The 21,141-nt window shown below is 39.4% G+C and overlaps 1 protein-coding gene across 1 annotated transcript in view; it reads left to right on the top strand.

Moving 5' to 3' along the window:
* The window catches only part of LOC119742939 (centrosomal protein of 128 kDa-like), a 97,349-nt gene that overhangs the window by 10,346 nt on the left and 65,862 nt on the right, over positions 1-21,141 (top strand). Inside the window, exons 10-14 of the mRNA XM_038219211.1 lie at positions 1,094-1,257; positions 2,908-3,173; positions 4,134-4,308; positions 5,791-5,910; positions 15,643-15,774. Coding sequence (XP_038075139.1) covers positions 1,094-1,257; positions 2,908-3,173; positions 4,134-4,308; positions 5,791-5,910; positions 15,643-15,774 — 857 coding nt within the window. The remainder of the gene's footprint in view (positions 1-1,093; positions 1,258-2,907; positions 3,174-4,133; positions 4,309-5,790; positions 5,911-15,642; positions 15,775-21,141) is intronic.

Genomic DNA, 21,141 nt, shown 5'->3' with positions numbered 1-21,141 from the left:
ACGTTAAAACTATATTCAATTATAAGCATTGTTTTAGGGCCCATCTCAATTCTTATCCAGGATAATTTCTGTACAAGTTGCTGGTAGCATCATTCACTTTGTCCAGAAGAAGCTCTGCATTTGTCCCGGACATGTTCCTGGGGAAATTTTTATTAGCAACTGCTTGACTCACCAATATTGATAACTTCATTGCAGAAAGATTGCAGGGAAGTTGTTCAGGATCCTGCAACTTATACCCGATGCAATGTCCGCAACTTGTCTGGGATATGAATTGAGAAGGGCCCTTATATGAATAGCCTCCTGCATTACAGTGTAGATCAAAAAGCATGTACAGTTAGGTTTGTGATGACGTTAGCTCATTGCTTGAGTAAGTCTAGTTTTGCACTATATATTATGTCACATGGTGCACCAAAGAACAAACTACTGGTTTGATCAGACTTACTCTGGTATCTGTTTATGTTAAGAAAATGGTGGAAAGAATTAGAATTTTGAATAAACCAGTCTAGAAATCCCTGGTAAAAAAATGAACACTTGTCTAATTTACATCACTTCTATTTAATGTTTGAATACTTTTTGAAATCACTCACAAATTTATGCAGTATGTTGTTTTTATCTGTATTGTGCACTATTTGAATGGGTATAACAAGACCTTTGTACAAATCGTTGAGTGCAAGATCAACTTGCGCGTACTGCTTATGTGATTATTTTGTTTAGTGCGGAGTTCAGACAAGAAATTGGTATTGTTTGCTTTTGTAGAATATTGTCTGAAAAAAGTCTTTGGATTCAGGTTTGCGCAGTGGTACTTGACTTACCTACCACTTTTGCCACCTAGTTGAAAATGCTCCCGAAGACCCAAGTCAACCTCGGATTAGGTTTTAGATCCCTAGCTGATTACATTAGTGTTTTCTCACACCTCCAAAACTGAATGTTTCTTCAATGTCCTCTCTCTGTATTGCTTCAGGCTTGCAAGCAACACTGCTGCTTGTGCACATTTGTGGAGCTTGCGGTGTCACAATCAAAACCAACTTGAATGATTTTGTTCAACACTTGTCTAGTTGTACCTAACATGCAATCCGTGTCTGTCATTGATTAGAAACAGTGGCAAAGGAAGAGAAAGACAGACAGCGCCTTGAGGAAGAGATTGACAGATTGAAAGTACAGCTGAGTCAGTCTCAGTCCATGAAAGACAATGAGAAATATCAACGGGAATTACAACGAAGTGAAAAACAACGTGACCAGTTATCACAGCACTTGGAGGTAAAACTTTCCTGTCAGAAATAATTAGGTCAAATTCATACTCGGTGCTAATGCAGTGTGGAGATTTGTGTTGTTGACATCATAGGAAGTTTTCACATTGCAAATTTGCAAAAGTTGAATACGTATGATACTTAAAGTTGTGTCCCCTGTGCTGTTCCAAATATGGCTTTTTTTTTCTCGTTACAATTTTCAATATGTATGTTTTAACGAAAAAAAAAACTACTTTATTCCAATTTTGGGCGTCTGCAACCTTCTGAAAAAAGTCTTTCATTTTACGCACAAAATAATCCCGCCCTGTGAGATTCAAATTACTGTGTCAGGCAGCCATTAATTCAAAGTTTGGGGAAAATTAATTCAAGAACTAAACGTTGATGCATTTTTTTGTTTAACTTTTGTATTGCTCAGAAAATAGCAATTGAAAAAAAAAATCTATTTTTCGAGGAGAAACTGAAAAATAGCGTGGAGAACCTCTCTTGAATTGGTATTTTATTTATGATGTAACTAATCAGATACTTTTACTTAGAACTTGTCATGGTGTTTAAAATAACTCAAAGTGGAATGTGAATGAAATTTTCTTTGGAAATTAAAGCCTTCTCCATGAAGTGTGAACCCTCTTTTGTTCAGTTCAATAGTTGTTGAATAGTTGAATAAGAAAAGTCAAATCAATAGAAAAGTGGGATAGGAGGTTTACCCACTTTTAATCATTGTTTTCCAAATTCCAATCAAAGGATTGTGGCATATGAACATGCTGTGGCTGCAGAGCACTGCCAATTCAACTTCACTGTTTATGCCGGGGTGAAAATGCTATTAAGACCGCCCTTGGGTCTACCTTGTGATGACACAGATCAGTCAGCGACAGACTTTTCAGGATCAAGCTGCGCCTGAGTTACAACTGTTGGGGACAAATCAGTCCCCGATTTTATGCGACCTGAGTGTAATTACCAGGATATGAAGACGATCGGCGTCAGTTGGTGGCAAAAAAATCAACAGTCATAAGAGTAGAAAAATTTCAACTTCGTGCCGCAACGAAACGTGTTCCCGACAGGCAGGAATCAATCGCAGTCGACCTGTGTGAAGTTACCACTTTGTGTATACATACATTTGGATAATCTTATTTCCTTGTGCAGCCAATCAGCGTGCTGCAAAAATTGCCGAATGAACAGACATGGCCGTGGAAGATTCTTTGATTGTTATCAACTCGTTCACAGCCATTTTGAAGACGTTACATGATCATGTCTATGCCAAGGAATTGTCGTCGCGTCATGGATGGCGTGAGCGTGGTTGCGATTATTTTGTGTCGAGATGCCTCTTATTCCACGAGAATCACACGATTTCTCAGTTTTGGTGACCTGAGCATAATTTTTCTGCTTGATGCCGAAGGTTCCCTCGCGGCGCAAGCAAAGCACAGGTCGCCTTGAAGGAGGCCTTAGTCTACCCTCCAAAAACACAACGTGAGCTGTCACTTGCTCACCCTTGTGTAATACTTTGGGCAGTACCTGTAGTTTCATATCCACACAATCATTGACATTCACAATCATTCTCTGATTGTATCATATATTTTGTACAGAGACCATCATACCTGATAGTTTTGTGCAGTGCCATTGACACCTGAACTCAACCAGTCAGACATAATACTTCTTTTGCTTTCAGAGTGTCACCAAGGAGTTGGAGAACAAGGAAACACATGCTGCAAAGCTGGTTGCCCAACTACAGGATACCAGCGACAATCTTAAGGCGACTCAGGAGCATGAGAAGGTTGCCATGGCTCGGCTGAAGGAGCTTGAGAAGAGACTAGCTGACGGCGACAGGAAATCAGAGCGGCAGGAGGAGAGGCTAGCAGAGCTGCAGAGGATGCTGGAGGAATCTCAGTACAAGAAAGACGATATCAGGACCAAGGCCAGGGAGAAAATAAGACAGTGAGTTAAAAAATAGCAACATCTTATATGTATATGATGGAACTCTGCATCGGTCTAAATTTTAAGTTTTTGGGTTGTGCCCTTTACCGAAATGGGGGCAGTGAGGCCTAGTGGTTAGGGTTAAGGTTTCAAGTCCAGATGCTGATCATATGTTATGTTGCTGGGCAAGCCACTTCACCTCCACTCGTCTCTCTCCACCCAGGAATATACATGGGCACCGGCATTAAGCTGGGGAGTAACCTGCAATGGACGGACATCCTATCCAGGGGGAAAAGAAATGTTTTCAGTCGTTTTGTGCCAAGGAAACCAGAGATAAACGCCAGCCTAATGGGCAATATTGGCAGATTTTACCTTAATTTACCAAAATAGCTTTATAAGTATATTTATACTTTGTTTGAGATGTGGCAAGAAAAAGTTCACAAGTTTGCTTGGGTGGGCTAGCCGACCCCTGCAAGATTGGTGGTGGAGTTTAAGGAGTCTAGTTTCATAGCAGAAGGTTGTGAGTTGGCGTCCCACTTGAGCAAACTTTTTGAATTTTTCTTGCAAGCTCTCTGAAACAGAATCGTATTTTGATTCAACCTAAGTCACCCTCACTGCATTTTGGTTAAGTGTGACTCTGCAACTGCAGTCTGAAATGGTTTTGAGGAGATATTGAGATTTGAAATACAGTGCTTCAGAAGGATGATTCTGTCACAGTTAAGCAGCGTCCAACACTGGTGTCCGGAGCTATGGCTACATTTATTGTCAGCATTACCCACGTGCCTCCTCAATAGAGAAGTGGGGAGATCTATGGGAGCCTGGACTTGAATGCTTTGCTGTTGTACACTTACGCCAAGACGATATGGGTTTGTGCCCATTCAGGGTAAAAAACGAGTCGTCCAAACATCATGCCATTCGTATGCAAATAGTTTGACAAAATTTGCCAACCTCAACATTTTCTGCTTTGGTTTTTTCCAATAGGTGGAAGTTGAAGTGTGCTAAGCTGCAGAGAGACGGGGACACTCTGAAGCATCGATTGTCGCAGGCCATGGATCGCAACCAACACTTAGTGACAGATAACCAGTCTCATCGGACACAAAATGGTGCCTCTACACATCATGTGGACAGCATGCAGAGAGAAATCAACGATATTCTGGTATGGAAAATACTGTTGAAATGGTTTCATATTGTATTGTTGACCTTCGGTAGTACAGTGAGGTATCCTTAAAATAGCCCGTGACATTTCTGGTTTGAATCCTGAAGAAACCTGTTGAGAAATGACAATTTCTGATTCGCCGGTTCACCGGATCACTGGGCCATCGTACAGAGGTGTGCGCTGAAAATTCGGACCGATCTGACCGTGCACCGGGCGACTGGATGAAATCAAACATGTCTGATTTTTTCGCATCCGATTTCACCGGATGCGATATTTGTGTTAACCAATCAGATTCATGAAAGAAGTCACATAATTGAAAGTTGACGGCTGCCATTTTGTCATCACTTGACTGGTCATCATGTGACTGATCATCAGGTGACTGATTATTGAACTGAATCGGCTATGTAAGCGGGTAACGTTGCGGGCTAACCGCGACAGTGAAAAAAACGTACCGATGATGGGCAGGCATGCAACTTTTCCTCGGATCTGCTAATGTCCTCGTTTTTTACTTCTCATGAATGCCATTACAAATTGAAATATACTGTACAAAGTCTTCTGTGGTTTCGAGGTTCCTCATTTTTTCTAAATTCCCAGTTGCATTCCTGGATGGGGTGATCCGGTGAATCGGTAAAATCAGGAAAAGGTGTGCACCGGGCTTTAGAGTTGGGAGGAAAACCTCTGACTAATATTCTAAACTCAATACAGGGTTTTGCCCTTAACTAGTGTAATTTCATAAGCCCTGTATACTCAGTATTGTTGGAGGGCTTGTAAGGAAAAGTTCACAAGCTGACATAGGTCGGACTTCAACCAACAGCTAGTAGTGCAGATGTCTCATCTACTTAGCCAGTTTAAGTTGAATAGCAGCAAGTGCCTCAATAAGCCATTTGCGTGTTAAATTTGAATAAAATCTGGAACGCTGACTTAATACAATACTTTGCACGTTTTAACCTAGCATTCTCTCGACCAAAGAGACTGTTACTATATCACGTGATTCGGGGCAAGCCTTATGCTAGCAACCCCCAGCTCCGGCATGGTCTGGTGTCTTTGTGCCATTCTCACCCATTGTGAACGATGTATTGGTGCTGAGCGTCTCTTACGTAACTATGCAAGAGCTTGCCCCGAATCATGTGATTAGCAACAGTGTCTTTGGTCTGGAGAATTCACAGTTAAAATGTGCCAAGCATTCTGAGCAAGTCATTGTACCAGACGTTTTTCAAATGTAAATCCCAAAGGGTATAGGTTACACGCAAATGGCTTATTTATCACTTTTTTGTGTCAGGGAAATCAACATCTATCCAACACAAAATTTCATACAAAATAGTCACAATCTGAACGAAACCTGCAAGATTTGGAAGGGGCCAAAAACCAAGGCCATATATTCAAAGGTTCCAAGAAAAAACATTCATGGTGTTAAAAAGGAGACCTTCAATTGCTTTAATTCAGATCCTCTACAAGTCAATTTCCCATTTTTATTTTAAAAAGGAGAAACGGGCCCACCAAGATGAACAGTTACGTCTCAAAGATATTGAGGTCAATGAATTGAAGTCTTTGCGCAAGGACTTGGAGCTAGAACTCAGGGATACGCGGAACTTCATGGACAAGGTAAGAGTATTGATTAAGGGAAGAATAGTGTGGGAGAGCCGTTGTAAACGTCTGGTTTAAAACCAGGTAGGGGCCTGGTTGCCGATAATGGACTGAGCCGAAGGAGGTAGCGGTAGCTGCAGCGCTTGTGTGTGTACATATATGGAGCTACATTTACGCATGGTACATGTATTACTGTATTACGGGCAGACAAAATTTTACTGCAACTTTTTAGTCTCTTTATTACAATGTAGGCCATGTTTTCTTCCTGAAAGTTGAATTTAAGTAAAAACGATTTACAAGTATTCACTTTATTAAGTGCATCATCGCACGCTCGTACCAAGCGAAGTTCAGACATTGTTAGCCAGTTTCTCGTCGTGACTAGCATTGTGCATATGGTATAATTGACCTGCATTTTCCATTATTTATAAATCAACGGCAAATATTTTCGATAACACTTTAGGCAAGTTTTTGTCATTTTTGAGGCCCTTTTTGTATAGCTTCCGTAGCTGCAATGGAAATAGTTCAGGCTGAAAATTCATATAATTTTAACAAATCTGAAAACAAATATTCAGTTGCTTTATCATATTTATGTGCCGTTTATTAACTCCATTTTCCAAGTATAGCCTAATTAAGTGATGAACCAAATGACGACTGTATTAAAAAATGAAAGCGTATTAAGCAGAAGTCAAACCTTTTATTAATCTCCATTTAGTTATTTTTTTTTAACATAAATTTTACCTTGTCTTACAGTTACAAAAACGAAAGAAGTTACGCCACTTGAGCATATTCTTATGCAAAAAATAACTAAAATGCAGCCCCTTGAATAAATCCTGATATTCAAAACAAAACAAAAACAATGTTTACTGTTTATCCATGGATTTTAAGGAGAGCATAAATAGCGCGCTGCTTTATTTGCGTGCAGCGATCGATGTTATGGGCCGCTGTAGTGTTCTGCAGTGTTCTGCAGTACTTTACTGCTGTAGTGGTGTGTATTTACGGCACTGGGTACCCTACTGAAGTAAGGCCAAAAAAAAAAGTCTCCGGTTTCTGGTATGGAGCTTGCCCAAAAAGTGGTGCGGCGACGCGGCTTTTTTTTTTTTTTAACCTGATTTTTTTGCTTCAAATGTCAGCTGATGACTGCAAATGGTGCCTGACTAAACTTAGTGCAAATGTATGGGAGTCCAGAGAGGCCACATAAAGCTTATTCTCGACCATAACCCAATCTAAAAACACGTTAAAATTGTGCAGCAGCAGAATTCCAGTCAAACCAGTGAGTTTGGCGGTTTTGAGACATCATCTTTCATTGAAAATAAAACTTTTTCATTTTGCCGACGCGCATGGCTACGGCGACGCGCGCGCATACCAGAAACCGGAGACTTTTTTTTTGTGGCCTAAAACACGGGTGCCTGGGTACCTGTAACAGAAACCCAACCCCAAATTCAAATCCTGGATATCGCTGTTCAGATTGTTCGTAAAGGTGCGCACGATATCACTTCCACATCAGTGTGTCACGTACTGCAGCAAGATACAAGTGTGTACATTGTGAGCTACATGTAAAGGATGTGCTAATTTAAAAGCTATTATTATTTGTATAACAAACAGGTGAGCATTGCATGCAGAGGTGAGGGGGTGAAGTGTTGTCTGTTTTAGTTGTCTGTTTTTAGTATACGTACAGACCTGTACCAGTGTCATATGAAAATCCGTCTCGTATGAAAATCGGACTCTTTTTCCCTTTTATTGGTTAAACCCTCTCACGTGACCGGCCCCTCTCCTAATTATCTATGCATGAGCATGTGCAATACCACCAATGAGTCCATATTTCATAAAACCAAAATTCATGCTACACCGGTATGTACCGTATGTACATCGTATGTTAGTATGCAAGTATTGTATGTGGTATTTTGGTTGAAGTTTCAAGGAATTACTCTCATTTCTCAACTTTGTCTTTGATTTCCATGAAACTCGGGCAATAGATGTATTGCGGAAGCCTCCATGTAATACTGATTTTTAAGGTCACAAAGTCAGGTCAAAGGTCATCAGTGAGGTCAAGTTGTAAAAAAGGCTGAAAATGTAAAATTGGTCTTATTTAAAAAGTTGAAGTTCAATTGCAACCAAACTTGAATCATAAATGCAACATGAGAACCTTCATATGATAATGATGTCAAGGGTCGCATACCAATGTTAAAGGTCATCTGAGGTCATGTTGTAAAATAGGCTGAAATTGTTAATTTGTCTCATTTGAAAAGTTGAAGTCCAATTGGAACAAAACTGGGGTCATAGATGCAACCATGGGAACCTTCATATGAAAATGATGGATTGTCAAGGGTCGCATACCAAGGTTAAAGGTCATCTGTGGTCAAGTTGTAAAATAGGCTGAAATTGTTAATTTGTCTCATTTGAAAAGTTGAAGTCCAATTGGAACAGAACTGGGGTCATAGATGCAACATGGGAACATTCATATGAAAATGATGTCACAGGTCACATACCAAGGTCAAAGGTCACCTGCGGTCAAGTTGTAAAATAGGCTGAAAATGTAAAATTGGTCTCGTTTGAAAAGATAATCACTTAAGCAGGCGAGATGCGTGGTTCAAGAACCGCCTTGTATGTTGTTTTTATAGCTCGCTCGTTTCCACGCAGCGGTACCAGGAGAGAAGGATGTGTTTTTCATTTTTCATTTTGTTGTTTGTTTTTCTTTCAGTCGTGGCAATATTTTTGTCCCCGGCCCCGGCTTCAGGCGTAGCCTGGAGTGTTTGTTTCTCAAAACGTTTAAGAAATTTTGAACAAGCAGTTTCTGCTCCCGTGAGCAGAATATCCGGGCTTCCGTTGGACCGTACCAAACCATTGCCAAGAGCATAATGGTGTGCAGAAGGGAGCTAGGCCGTTGCGTGGCCAGTTGCTTCCACACGAGCGCACTCATGGTGTTATGCAGTCTGCAAATAAAAATCAGGTTATTTTTCCTCGGCCAGATAAATCTTTTTCCTGTTCATCGACAACCACTGTGGTATTTGATTGCAGTAGAATAAAACAGTCATCATACCGGTATCATGTGACAGCGAGTGACATTTTTAAATTCCTGGAATGAAATGTGAAAAGTACATTTTAAGCTTTTTCCTTTTCTCAACTGATAACCTGCGTCATTAAGACACTTAAAAGATAATGTTGTTTTCAAGAGGGTTGGTCAGCGAGTTAAGACTGGGATAGTGATTTGTCTGATAAGACCATTAGACTATGACTATTACATTCACATCATGCTGGCTGGTGTCATTAAATCAACAGATACTTCCCAAAAACTGTCATTTGCTCGTAATGTTTAGGCTGTAATTATTCCAATAAGGGTTTGTTTAACCGTTTTGTCGACTGTCTGCAATGATGATTCAGCTATGGACAATATTGTCACAAGAATTCTTCAAGCCAAGGTCATATTACAGGCATGCAACTTTTCCTCGGATCGGCTGATTTCCTCTTTTTTCACTTCCCATGTGTGCCATTGAAAATAGAAAAACACTGTACAAAGTCTTGGAAAAATTTGAATTTCCTCTTTTTTGTGTGACTTCCTAGTTGCATGCCTGATATTATTTATTTAAATATTTATTTATCATTCTCTTTTATCAGAGTAGCCCCATCCTTTGTTAAAGAACCGTTCTCCCTAGCGGCCCTTGGTTACAGCACAGAACAGAGTTATATACAAAACATGACCTACAAGTTTAAAAAAGAACAAATAAATCGCAGGGAAGATATAACCAGCATAGTACGGAAAAAAAAGTTCACAATATCGTTCAAATGACAGCAATTAAGAAAAGTCGGTCAAGTACGTACAATTTCAATCCAAAATAATTGAAATTTTTATGACATGAGTGATTCCCCATTTAAGTCAACAACTTCAGGTAAAACATTAAAAAACATACCTACATGTACATTTTGCACGCAACTATGCATGGCGCAATTAGACCTAAACTTGGAATTCTTATTGCAGACAAGAGTTGGCATTTCAAGAGTGCTTTACCGGTACCAGTAGAAGCTGGATTAGTGTACATACATGTAATAATCTTTCAGTGCTACCATTTGACAGTCTTATCAATAAAAATGTTTGTCAGTGTTGCATTTAATTTTGTAAAGAAGACAATAAGGCCACTTTTCCTGATGAAGTCGGTCCAGGGCAGACCATTGTTTCATCTCCAAATGGCACTTGCTAGAGATGAAGATCCTGAGTCAAGTATATAAATTAGCTCCATTTTTATAACTTTAATTGCTAATTTCTTAAAGGTACAATGTAGAGTACATTATTTGGCATTTGTGCATTTTTTTTTTTAATTTGAAGTGCAACAAAAGTGCTCAAAATCTATAGAAGGGTGCTTAACAACTAACCTGATAAAGTTTTAGCTCAGTGAGTGCTGTATATTCCGAGAAAACAATATTCTAGAATCTCCATTTCAATTCAAAAGTCATGTTTTGAATTGCGCCAGAAATCAGCGTCCGGGACACCTTCTCATTTAGCTGATTGCAGCTATGGGATGTCACGCGCTGAACTGACGAATAATAGTAACCGCACGTGTGTGTGGCTGTTAGCGTTGTGTCAACGCTTAATCAAATTAAAATTAATTAGAATTAAAAACGAGCTACTAATGGAAATTTCCAGAAATTGTCTTTAGAAATGACCCTCTTTTTCAAAATGACAGCATGCTAGAAAGAAAAATTTCACAGGTAGTTTAGTGCCACTGCTATCTTTAAATCAAGTACACCTTTGAACAATAATTTTGTCAGTTACTTTTTGGACAGCTGTAAATGAGGTACTCTACCTTTAATCAAAAAGAGACTTACAGTCATGACAGTGATAGAAGAATAAATCACTTAAAAAGTTTAGCTAAATAGTAGTAACAAGATATGAGAGCTGGAATTGCAGCATTTCTGGTGCCATATAATGTGTATACCTTTCGAATTTGTCTCAAGTTTTCTGTGAAAATGTCAAAGCCCTATTACAGCATACAATATCTCTCGGAATAATGACGAAGAAAACGATCTTGCTTTCATTTATGTGAACAAAATGTATGCTTTTAATTTGTTTTTTATACAGATAGAAAAATAGTACACATATTTAGCAGAAGAAAAGTGCAGGTTGTACATGTAGAAGAAGGAAAAAAAAAATCCTCCAAAATCCGTGTATGTGGTCTGGCTACTTATCCGTTTGTATGGCACAGTGTCTGAAGATGTATTAATTTTGAGTCATCATGTCCAGGGGCGGCGTATTGATTGGTCTTTATTTGTTCAAGAACTGAATGGTAAAGTACAGTACAAGGCTGCGTGTTTGCCCAACTGCATGCTTGCCAGCTAGGATATGACTAGGCTCTCTCCCTGCATTCCACCATGTTGACACACATTGCTTTTATTGACAGATATTTTTTTCCGCCCTCACTCCCAGTTTCTTCTTTATTATTATTTTCTTTTGGCGGTTAAAGTACCAGAGGGATTGTTCGGTGATGTTGAAATTGCGGAGTGTGCGCGTGTGTGTTTTGGTTTGGGGCTTGAAAGCTGCGATTCTTATATTTGTAGGTTTGGGATGTTAACGGCCAACGTGAGTGTTCTTGATGTTCGATGTGACAATAAGTGAATGAGTGGTACCGAGTGTAATTGGTGGACTAATCTTGTACGTCAGAACATTGAGGTTGCTCTTCCTTTGCTTTTTAACAATTTTTTTTTTTTTTTCTTTTTAACAAATTTCAATTTATGTATGTTTTATTTTAAATTGTTTTTATTAATTCATGTCTTTTGTTCATAAATCATAAATCAACAACAACAACCAAAAGACATGGAGGAAACCTAGAACATCATGAACATGAAAGACGAATCAAAAGAAACAGTCTAAATGTCAATGAAGCAAGGAACTAGAAATTAATGTAGAAGTAAGAGGAATAAAAATGGTTTGCAGAATTTTTTGGGGGATGCATCCTAGCAAAAAATTGTGAAAAAAACCCTTTTTCTTTTAACTTGGGCACCTGCAACCCTGAATATACTGTAGCTGCAGTGACCAAAAAGAACCGTCTGAGTTATTTTCAGATTGCAAATAAATCAAAGTAGGCCTATCTATTGTAATGTAATAATCCCAGAACTAAATTAGGGCGGATTTTTTTGGGGGTCTGTTCGATGTCTCTTTCAAATTTGTATTTATGACTTTCAAATACTAAACAAAAAGCAATTTAATAAACAAGTATTATGGGAGTGAAATGCCATAAATAGCAACTGGGTCATTCTATAAATAAGTGCTCCTCTTTTTTCCTGTCCCTGTAACGTCTGACATCTATGATTTTATAATTCTGACGTAATCAACCCCCTAGGCCTTTTTGCTAGGATGCATGCTCAATCCTGCAATTTTGCGACCCCAAAAAGTCGAGCTGTTTGGGTGCTAGTTGTGATTTCATCCGTAAAGTGTTCGCCTTTTGCGGACGTGTAAGAAACCACATTTTGTGCATTGGTGATTGGTCACTGCTGTTCACGAGCATGATGTACTGACACACACAACGTGTATGTATTGTACATTGACTGAAAACGACAGGAAAAGCATATTCGTACTCCATCGTGTCCGATGTAAACAACCAGGCTTTTTTTGTCTTTTCTCGGAAACGGTAAGACATTAGGTTGGTTTCCTTTCAACCAGATGTTTGAAATAGGATAAGTAAACAATCCAAAACATAACATTTTTGGGGATTATAGGACCTAGTGCCCCTTTAAATTACAAGAAAATAATATTTGATGATTATTGTGGTCAAATTGTATTATTCAGTGTTATTTTGTCAATCTTATTCATCAGCACCTCTTGTTGAAGCCAGCTTTTAAGGAGACAGTTTCTAGATAGTGCATTAAGCCCATCTATTTAAACTGCACCGTTGATGATGATAGAGACATATTTGACGACAGAGACATACGGTAGCCTATTTGAAATACTTTGGATTGGAAATGGATTGATCTCTTCATTCAACTTCAAGTACAATATAAATAATGTGGATTTCAATGTTATTATCATCAGTGGAGTAGATGTGATTATACTGGAAGGTATGTCTGAGCTGTTCAATAAATTATAAAAAACCCATATTTATTTAATGTTATTGTTATGTTATTATTTTTTAAGGATTTGACATTTACCCATTTAAACTTTTAAATGAAAACATTCTAAATACATTTACAAATTTTCAAGAAACATTTAAACGAACCCGAATTATACGCCTATGAAAAAAAGGACCTACCGGTACATGTACGTTCATGCGATCTTCTTTTGAGTTAAACATACATGTACATAGCACTTATAATGAAAAATGTTTTTAAAAATTAAACCTATTTAATTTAAAAAAAACCTTACAATCACCACAGTGCTTGATTGCATTCAGGGTACACATATTAAGTTTTTACTTTGTCAATGACCGCCGGGCGGCCCATAAATCATCGCTGTTTTTTTTTTTCTTTCAATGAGTAATCTTATTTTTGGCTCAGGTTTTACGTTTTCCTTTCACCAGTAGAGTTGGTCTTTAAGCTATTGATGCCTTGTGAGACGATTCATGTACATGCATGCATTACCCCACAGGTTGAAAAGGATGTTTTGTACACACACAGACATCAAATGTCGTGGAAGGAATTTCTCTCCATTGTATCGAACTCTCAGGTGCTTTCAAACCCACCAGCTGCTCTTGAGGAATTCTATGCGCTCCGGAGAAGCACACTTCCCCGTGATCTTTGAAACGTTCTACAGATCTATAACCTCCAGAAAATCGAAACCCTCCTCAAAGTGACGCTGTTTGCTTATAGTGGGCGTATCTAATATCCCCTTTTTTTTATTTGGGCAGACGTCTGTCAATAACGACCGACGACGCAGATCCCACGATTTCTGTTTCCGTCGCTGATCTGTTTGTTAGGCACATTCTGGTCTTGTGTGGCAATAGGGAATGCTGGAAGGGCCCTTGTTAAGAGATTTCAGCTCACGTAATGTCAACCCATGATAACTGGGATTTCCAGGGAATCGCGGGAATCAATGTTAAAGGCTCGTGAATCTGGAATTCATGTCCTGAATGGTGATGACAAAATAGAAGGAAGTGTGCTTGGGAATAATGCTCTTAGTGTAACTGATTGTATACACTCTCACTGGAATTTACACAGTTTTGTGTGAGTGTGTGTACATTACTCAAAAACACAATGTTTAAAAAAAAAGAAGAGAATCTTCTACTGCTTAAATCCGAGTTAAAAAAAAGGAAACCCAAATGATGCCCCCTATTTGGTAAACAAGTTCTGCATGCAGCACTTTCCTCATTGAGGATATGAAAGCCCAATTAATAAGCTTTGTTTTAGTACAAGAAGTATTCCAATCACTCATGTACCTTTTGAGTTTTGGAATTGTGAACATTAAAGAGGTGGAATGCTCGAAGACATTTCCGTCATTTTTTGGGTATATGTAGCCCAGTAAATCGTGACGTAATAACCAGGACCCGTTTATGCTACTCTGCATCGGGAGTCCTGTTTATTACGTCACGATTTACTATGTTTTGTTTGCTGCCCTCAACGACGACTTTTACACAAATTGCACGTTCGGGTCGAAACAGGACCTGAAAAACAGCTCTCAAAAGTACCTTTTGTACTCATTTTATGACAGAAACAATAGTCGTTTTTATTTCATCACACCTTAGGCTACATATACCCGAAAAATGACGGAAATGTCTTCGAGCATTCCACTGTTTTCCACAACCTCTTTAACACAGTTTTAAAACTTTGTCCACGGATCACATTTAAGGTACCGTACGTGATATTTCAGTAAAACGAAACCATGTCCTATCATGAAAACGATATCAGAATAATCACATACATGTACATGTACATTGTAATAAGTCCCGGTATCAGGGGTAGCCAAGTAGAAGGCAAAGAGCAAGACTATAAACTCTTGCCATTATAGAGCATGTTGTTTTAACATTGGAAGCAGAAGGTGTTAAAAGTAAAGGTTATGAAAAGTGCCAGTTGTCATGGTTATGAGAGTGTTCTGATGTGTTTTTGAATATTGTTTTCGTTTTGCTGAAATATCACTTACCTTTATTTGTGAGTCGTGGAAAAAATTATACAACTGTGTTTGTGTTTAACATATAACAGTCCTTAACTTGAAAAGTACATGAGCAATATATGAATGATTCCTTTACTAAAATAAAGCTTATTAATTGAGCTTTTACATCCTAGATTTTGAACGCGCTACATGCAGACCTTCTTTGGAATTCCTTTTTTTGTGTTATTCACCCTGTAGTTTCCATGCATCCAAACAATGAAACATTTAAAAATGTTCTTTTTTCCTTTTATTCGCTTAGATAACTGTGATTTTCCGTGATACTAGGGACATTTCATAAGTTAGTTTGCACCAGACATGCCAGAGATATCATCTGTGTGAAGTCTGTGGTACTGACAGAGTAATGCGATATTTCCCTAAGAAATTGTGCAACATACCAGTACATGTACGTGGGATTTGTTTGTATGGGGCCGGGTAGACAGCAAATAAGAATTAAAGTCGAACAGGTTCAACTTAAATCCTTTCAAACTTAATACATATTTTTCTGTTTCCATTTAAATTTTAACCAAACCTTTTGTCCCAAAGTAAAAGAGTTAAAGAAGTGTGCGCAGGAAATCCTGTTACCCAATGAACTAAACTTTCTTTTAGTTCAATCAAATAATCAATTTTACAAGTTGATAAAGTACAATTTTTCAGTTAATTCATTTGTTCATTTTTTGTTTCAGTTGGATAATGAACTGAGAGCCCACCAGGTCAGGTACAACATTTTAGCAGATGAAAAACTGAGACTGGAAGAGGATTTGAATTCTTTCAAGACCAAAAATCAGCTGGCGGAGGACCACATCCATAAACTCCAGGTATGTTTGCTTATTCCATTGTATGTTGCTAGCATGGTGACTTTGGGCGTGATCCCTTTCAGAATCTGTTCAAATGTGCATTCATGTAGTTGATTTAAAATGTACATGTGTGGTAGATTTAAAATCAGTTGATAGTCTACAAACTTTTCCAGCTGTACAGTGATCAGAGCAGTTGTGGAACTACGGTAGGCTTTGATTTGATGGGGGATACTCCATTAATTTGGTCGTACATGTAGTTAAAGAAAAAATAGCTGTTTGTTCCTTCTCCAAATTGTGAATTGTTTTGGGGCACAGGAATGGGGCTCGTGTAAAACATGTACCGGTAGCTTCGAGAGACACAAACTTATTTCCTTTCCAAATTCTGGGTTAGGTGGAGAGGGGCCCTTGCAACCCTCGTTGCCTCCCTCTCACCTCCCCCAAGCCCTGGTGGCGCCCCCTCCCCCGAGGAGCTGCTGCTGGTGACATGGCCATCTTACTCCCTTACATGTAAATGCACTTCAACATGCCTAAAGCGACACCATGCATGCAAAAGTGCATCAGTTACATGTAATATGCAGAGGATGAAATGGGACACACGGTAACTGCTCGGACGTGTAACTGCTCGGACGAAGCATCGATTTGAGTTGCCACACTTGGAATGCACTCACTCCACAAATACGTTCGAACAAATATGGTAAATGGTTGGTAAATGTTCGCTGCACTATAGTCTCACCCTCTGATATTGAGTGAGAGTAACGCGTACATAGCTTTCCCCGCAGTTACAACTTCCAATGTATTAAGAGCCGTACCTTAAAAGCACCGTAGTACACTTTAAGAATCCTGCAAATCTTGCAGTCATGTTTAAAAAGTTTGCCTGGAAAACAAGTTCACACTGTATTAGCCAAATGTATCTGGTGTGGATTTCAGGCATTAGTCTAACACTAATGCAACTGAATAATCCGTAGTCTCAACTCTCAAGGTTATTATATAGCCCTAGGCTTTCCCCAGAATGATGTCTGCCATTAATGCACAGATGTTTTACACTGGAGTGAAAATCAGACTTTGCTCCTTGTCCAGCAAAATGCCCCAGGGGACCTCAGCACAATGCAACTTCCAAGAATGTTTAACTCCTAGAGATCCCAACACAAGAATTTTTCAAAGGGTGTCTCAAACATTTTTCTGGGGTTTTTGCCACTTGTCTTGCTCTTGAGTGATTGACTAAGTTTCCTTGCTCCCTTGCATTGTTGGAGATTTTCTTTGAAATTATTACAACTCGTGAGCTGCAACGTCTTCTGCAAAGCCCAGCCTGGGGGGGGGGGGGGGGGGGGGGGGTTGAGAAGAGAAGAGGGTATCTGTATTGCTACATTATTGCACTGACTTTATGCGTGTATGCAGGCCCGACTTGTGTTAAAAACAACAACAAATCTCATTGTAAAGTGAGGGCACTCAAGTATCATTTTCCACAGCACATACATTGGTGCCATTTGATTCAACATTTGCAACAATGAAGAGTAGCGTGGTTGAGTCTGTCAAAAATAACAGATGAACAATGACAATGTACATTTGTACATGCATACGTGTACGTGAACAGCTTCTTTCTGGACTTGAGGCTGAAGATTGATTGATTGTGATTGATTAAGGCCTAGAGGTAGAGTATATCATTTGTAGCTATCCAAAAAGGTAACTGACGAAATTATTGTTGGAAAGCATACTTGGTTTAAAGGGAATATACAACATTTGCAAACATCGAAAAATAAAACTACCAAGTTTTTGCGAAATACCTTAAAAGGATGTTGGTAAATGACAGTCTAAAGCATCCTGTAAAATTATGGCACCTGGTATACTGTCATTTTCAAGAAAAGTGGTATTTTTGTATCAATTTCCAACGCTGATCGGCCGATCAGCGTTGGAAACAACTGGCTTTTTTTCAAATACTGGCCCCAATGGACCATTGCACTTGTTTGCAATCGATTACAAACCTATGAACGGGTACGAGCCAGCTAGACCGGTTCCCTGACCTTACAATTCCCCAATGTATGTAAACTGCTCTGTTTCTTCTTATATGGAGTCAAGGAACCAGACTACAGGAAAATGATCGTTTTTCTTGGTTTTTTATAGCATTTTCGAACCCAAAACCTCAAAAAAGTCAGTGTAACTATATTTGCTTTATATTTCCAACCCCCCAATTCCATCCATTTCCGAAAATTACCGCCAAAGCAAATGATGTATATTCCCTTTAAAGATGGTAATGGCACTAAACTACCTGTGAAATTAGTCTTCCTGGCACGTTGTCATTTTGAAGAAAACGATAAAAGAAGGTCATTTCCAAAGGTGCGTCTAAAGATGCATTTTTGGAAATTTCTGTCAGTAGTTTGTTTTCAATTCGGTGAAACCGTGAATGGATGCATAGCTGCAGTCGGCTGAATGAGAACGTGTCCCGGATGCTGATTTCAGTTGCAGTTCAATAACATGACTCGGCAACTTTTGAATTGAAATCGAGATCCTAGAATATTGTTTTCTTGGAATATACAGCATTCACAGAGCTTAAACTTCATCAGGTTAGTTGTTAAGCACCCTTTTTTAGATTCTGAGCAATTTTCTTGCTTCAAACGAAAAAAATGCACAAATGACAAATGACGTACTCTACATGTACATGAACCTTTAACCACAACTCTGCAACATTGATTAGGGAATAAACGTCTGCTTCGGAGGTTTTAAACACTATGTTTAAGACCGGTTGGAGTCTGGAATGCTGATAATTACCCAAGCCAAAGGCAAGGGTAATTATCAGCATTCCAGACTCCAACGAGTCTTAAACATAGTGTTTAATACCGACCAAGCACACATTTATTCCATTTACACATTGACTGAAAGTACCTTTTCAGTAAAAAAAAAATCGAAAGTCAAAACAAGTCAAAAATTTAAAATTTTCAACAATGTGATTAAAAAAACCATCTCTGGCTATACAACGGTAAGGCCCTCTGGTAAACGTAAACGGGCGCGTCGAGAGTCCTGCGTGATGTGGCGCACAACGCAGATGTACCAGTGTAGTGTGAATTAGGGCTATGAAATACTGACTCACTGGTAGTATTACGCATGCCTATGTGAGGATTGTGAACGTTCAACCAGTAAAACAGTGCTGGCACAAGAGTTTATAGGGGTCCAAATTTCATGCGACACTGGAAAAGTGGTATCAACTGTTTAAAACCAGCCACTTGACGGGCTCCCGATCAATAGGGATGGGTAAACTGTCTTAGGTATTTATTAATGCAGCATAACTTTCTGTGAACTTTCAGTTGGTAACCATTTATTCAGTCAATAAATGACGCACATGCGATCAGTTCGTGCACAGAGCCAGTAGTAAAGTGTGAAGAAAGAATAATAGACGGATCCATTCCGCCCCGCCCACTGCGCAAGAGGGCAACACCATGTGCTCCTCTCCAATGCCACACTGCATGCTCCAGCTGCGCACGTCATACATGAATGCACGCATACTGTCAGACTTTTGTGCACGCATGTTGTACATTAATCACGGCTGTGATTGGTCAACATATTATTGGGAGAGGGCTTAAAGGCAGAGGATCATTGCATTTATCCCAAAAGTAACCTACAGAATAATTATCAAAAGCTTACTTGGATGAAAGATCGTATTGGTATTAAAATTCCTGTGGAATTATTCCGTCTGGTTTGCTGTCACTTAGAAGAAATGAAGAAATATAGGTGATTCCCAATGATCAGTCAATTGACTATTTATTCAATAAAGAGTGCTATTGACGAAATCATGTTTCATGATCAAAGGTTGTGCATGGTTTTTCACTGTTTTCTCGACAAGTGTAATATCCACTGAGCTGAAACTTCAACAGGTTACGTTTTGAACATTCTCCTTAGGATTTTGAGTAGTGTTAATATTGGAAACGAACAAAATGCATGAAAGGCAAATGATCCCACATGCCTTTAATAGATAAATCTATGTACAATGTACGAGTCTACACTTTACATCGATGTATGTCCTTATAGAACCTTTCTTTTGATCAAAGATTGGTTGACTTTTTCTGGACACTTCACTGCCAGGCAGGAAAACTTATTCGGTGCAGCACTGGTACATCGGACCATAAGTCGCAGGTTCATTTTCTGCCAGCGGCAGTTCACTCTTCTTTGCTCTTTCATACGTAAAGTCACAAGATATTTTTATTGCTAATAAAATTTATATGGTGCTTTTGGCGTCAGTGAATATTAATGTAATATCCAGTTAATATTGTGCTTCACTGCTTGCACGTGTTTTCTCAATGTACTCATGCATGCATTAAGGTAATTAATCCAAATATCAAGAAATAGTTTTTGAACATCCTCTGTATAATGTTGACATTTATTAGACATGTACGTACATGTTGGTCTCATTGTTGTTCATGTACATCTTTTATAATGATTAAAACACAGACAATTTCGGGAAGGTTAGCCTTGTTGTGTAATGAACATGTGTGGATTGATGTGTAGTCAATATTGGTTGCGATGGTTCACTGGTCTTTTGGTTGAGGCTCAATTACATATCTGTGCTGGATTTCAGTGGTGTTATATAACAATGATGTACTCTATCAATCAAGGGAAAACAGTGCAAAGAGTTACATTATATGCAGTTGTAATTTGGAGACTAGTTTGAAGACTTCACTGAAGAAATATTTGGTTGGCCTTAAAATAGCCTCTACATTGTAGTGATTGGGTAGGGTGCAGCAGGGCTAGGGTTGGGGCACGGGATGGGTGTGGATTAGGGCATGAAGCTGTGAATTAGATATTGTACGTGTAGACCTATTGAACCTGGGCAACATTGGCATAGGTGTGGCATGGGCTTCGTTAGGGCTCTGTTGGCAGTGGGGCTGGAGGTGGGGATAGGGCTAGGCCTGATGTGGGTGGAGCTGGGTGTATTTGGTGGGTTTGTGCATGGTGGGGTTTGGGGGTGGAAGTGATGCGGGTGTGGCTTTGGATTGGGCTTTTAGCAGTAGGGCTGGAGTTGGGGATAGGGCTAGGTCTATGGGTGGAGCTGGGTATATGTTGGTGAGTGTGGGGTGGGAGTTGAGGTCAGAAAAGTGGGTGTGGCTTGGAATTGGGCTTGGTTACTAGCTTTATACACACCATTGGCAGGGCTCCTTGGGCTGGGGATGGGCATTAGTTCAGGGAGGGTCAAGAGGGGGAATTCGGGTGGGGCTTGAGGTGGAAATGGGGCATGGGTGAGGGTGGGTCTTGGTTAGAGTTGGGGCTGTGGACTGGGCTGGAGGGGGTGGTGTGGGGCTGGGGGAGGACTGTAGATAGAGGTGGAATTGGGTTTGGGATTAGTTACTAGGGTGCGGGTTGGGTGGAGAAGGGGGCGTGGCTGGCAGTGGTGATGGGTGGTGG

This window comes from Patiria miniata, unplaced genomic scaffold, assembly GCF_015706575.1.
Source record: "Patiria miniata isolate m_02_andy unplaced genomic scaffold, ASM1570657v1 HiC_scaffold_6, whole genome shotgun sequence".
NCBI classification, from domain to species: domain Eukaryota; kingdom Metazoa; phylum Echinodermata; class Asteroidea; order Valvatida; family Asterinidae; genus Patiria; species Patiria miniata.
The sequence above is the reverse complement of the archived record's forward strand: the minus strand, read 5'-3'. Positions and strand labels throughout refer to the sequence as shown.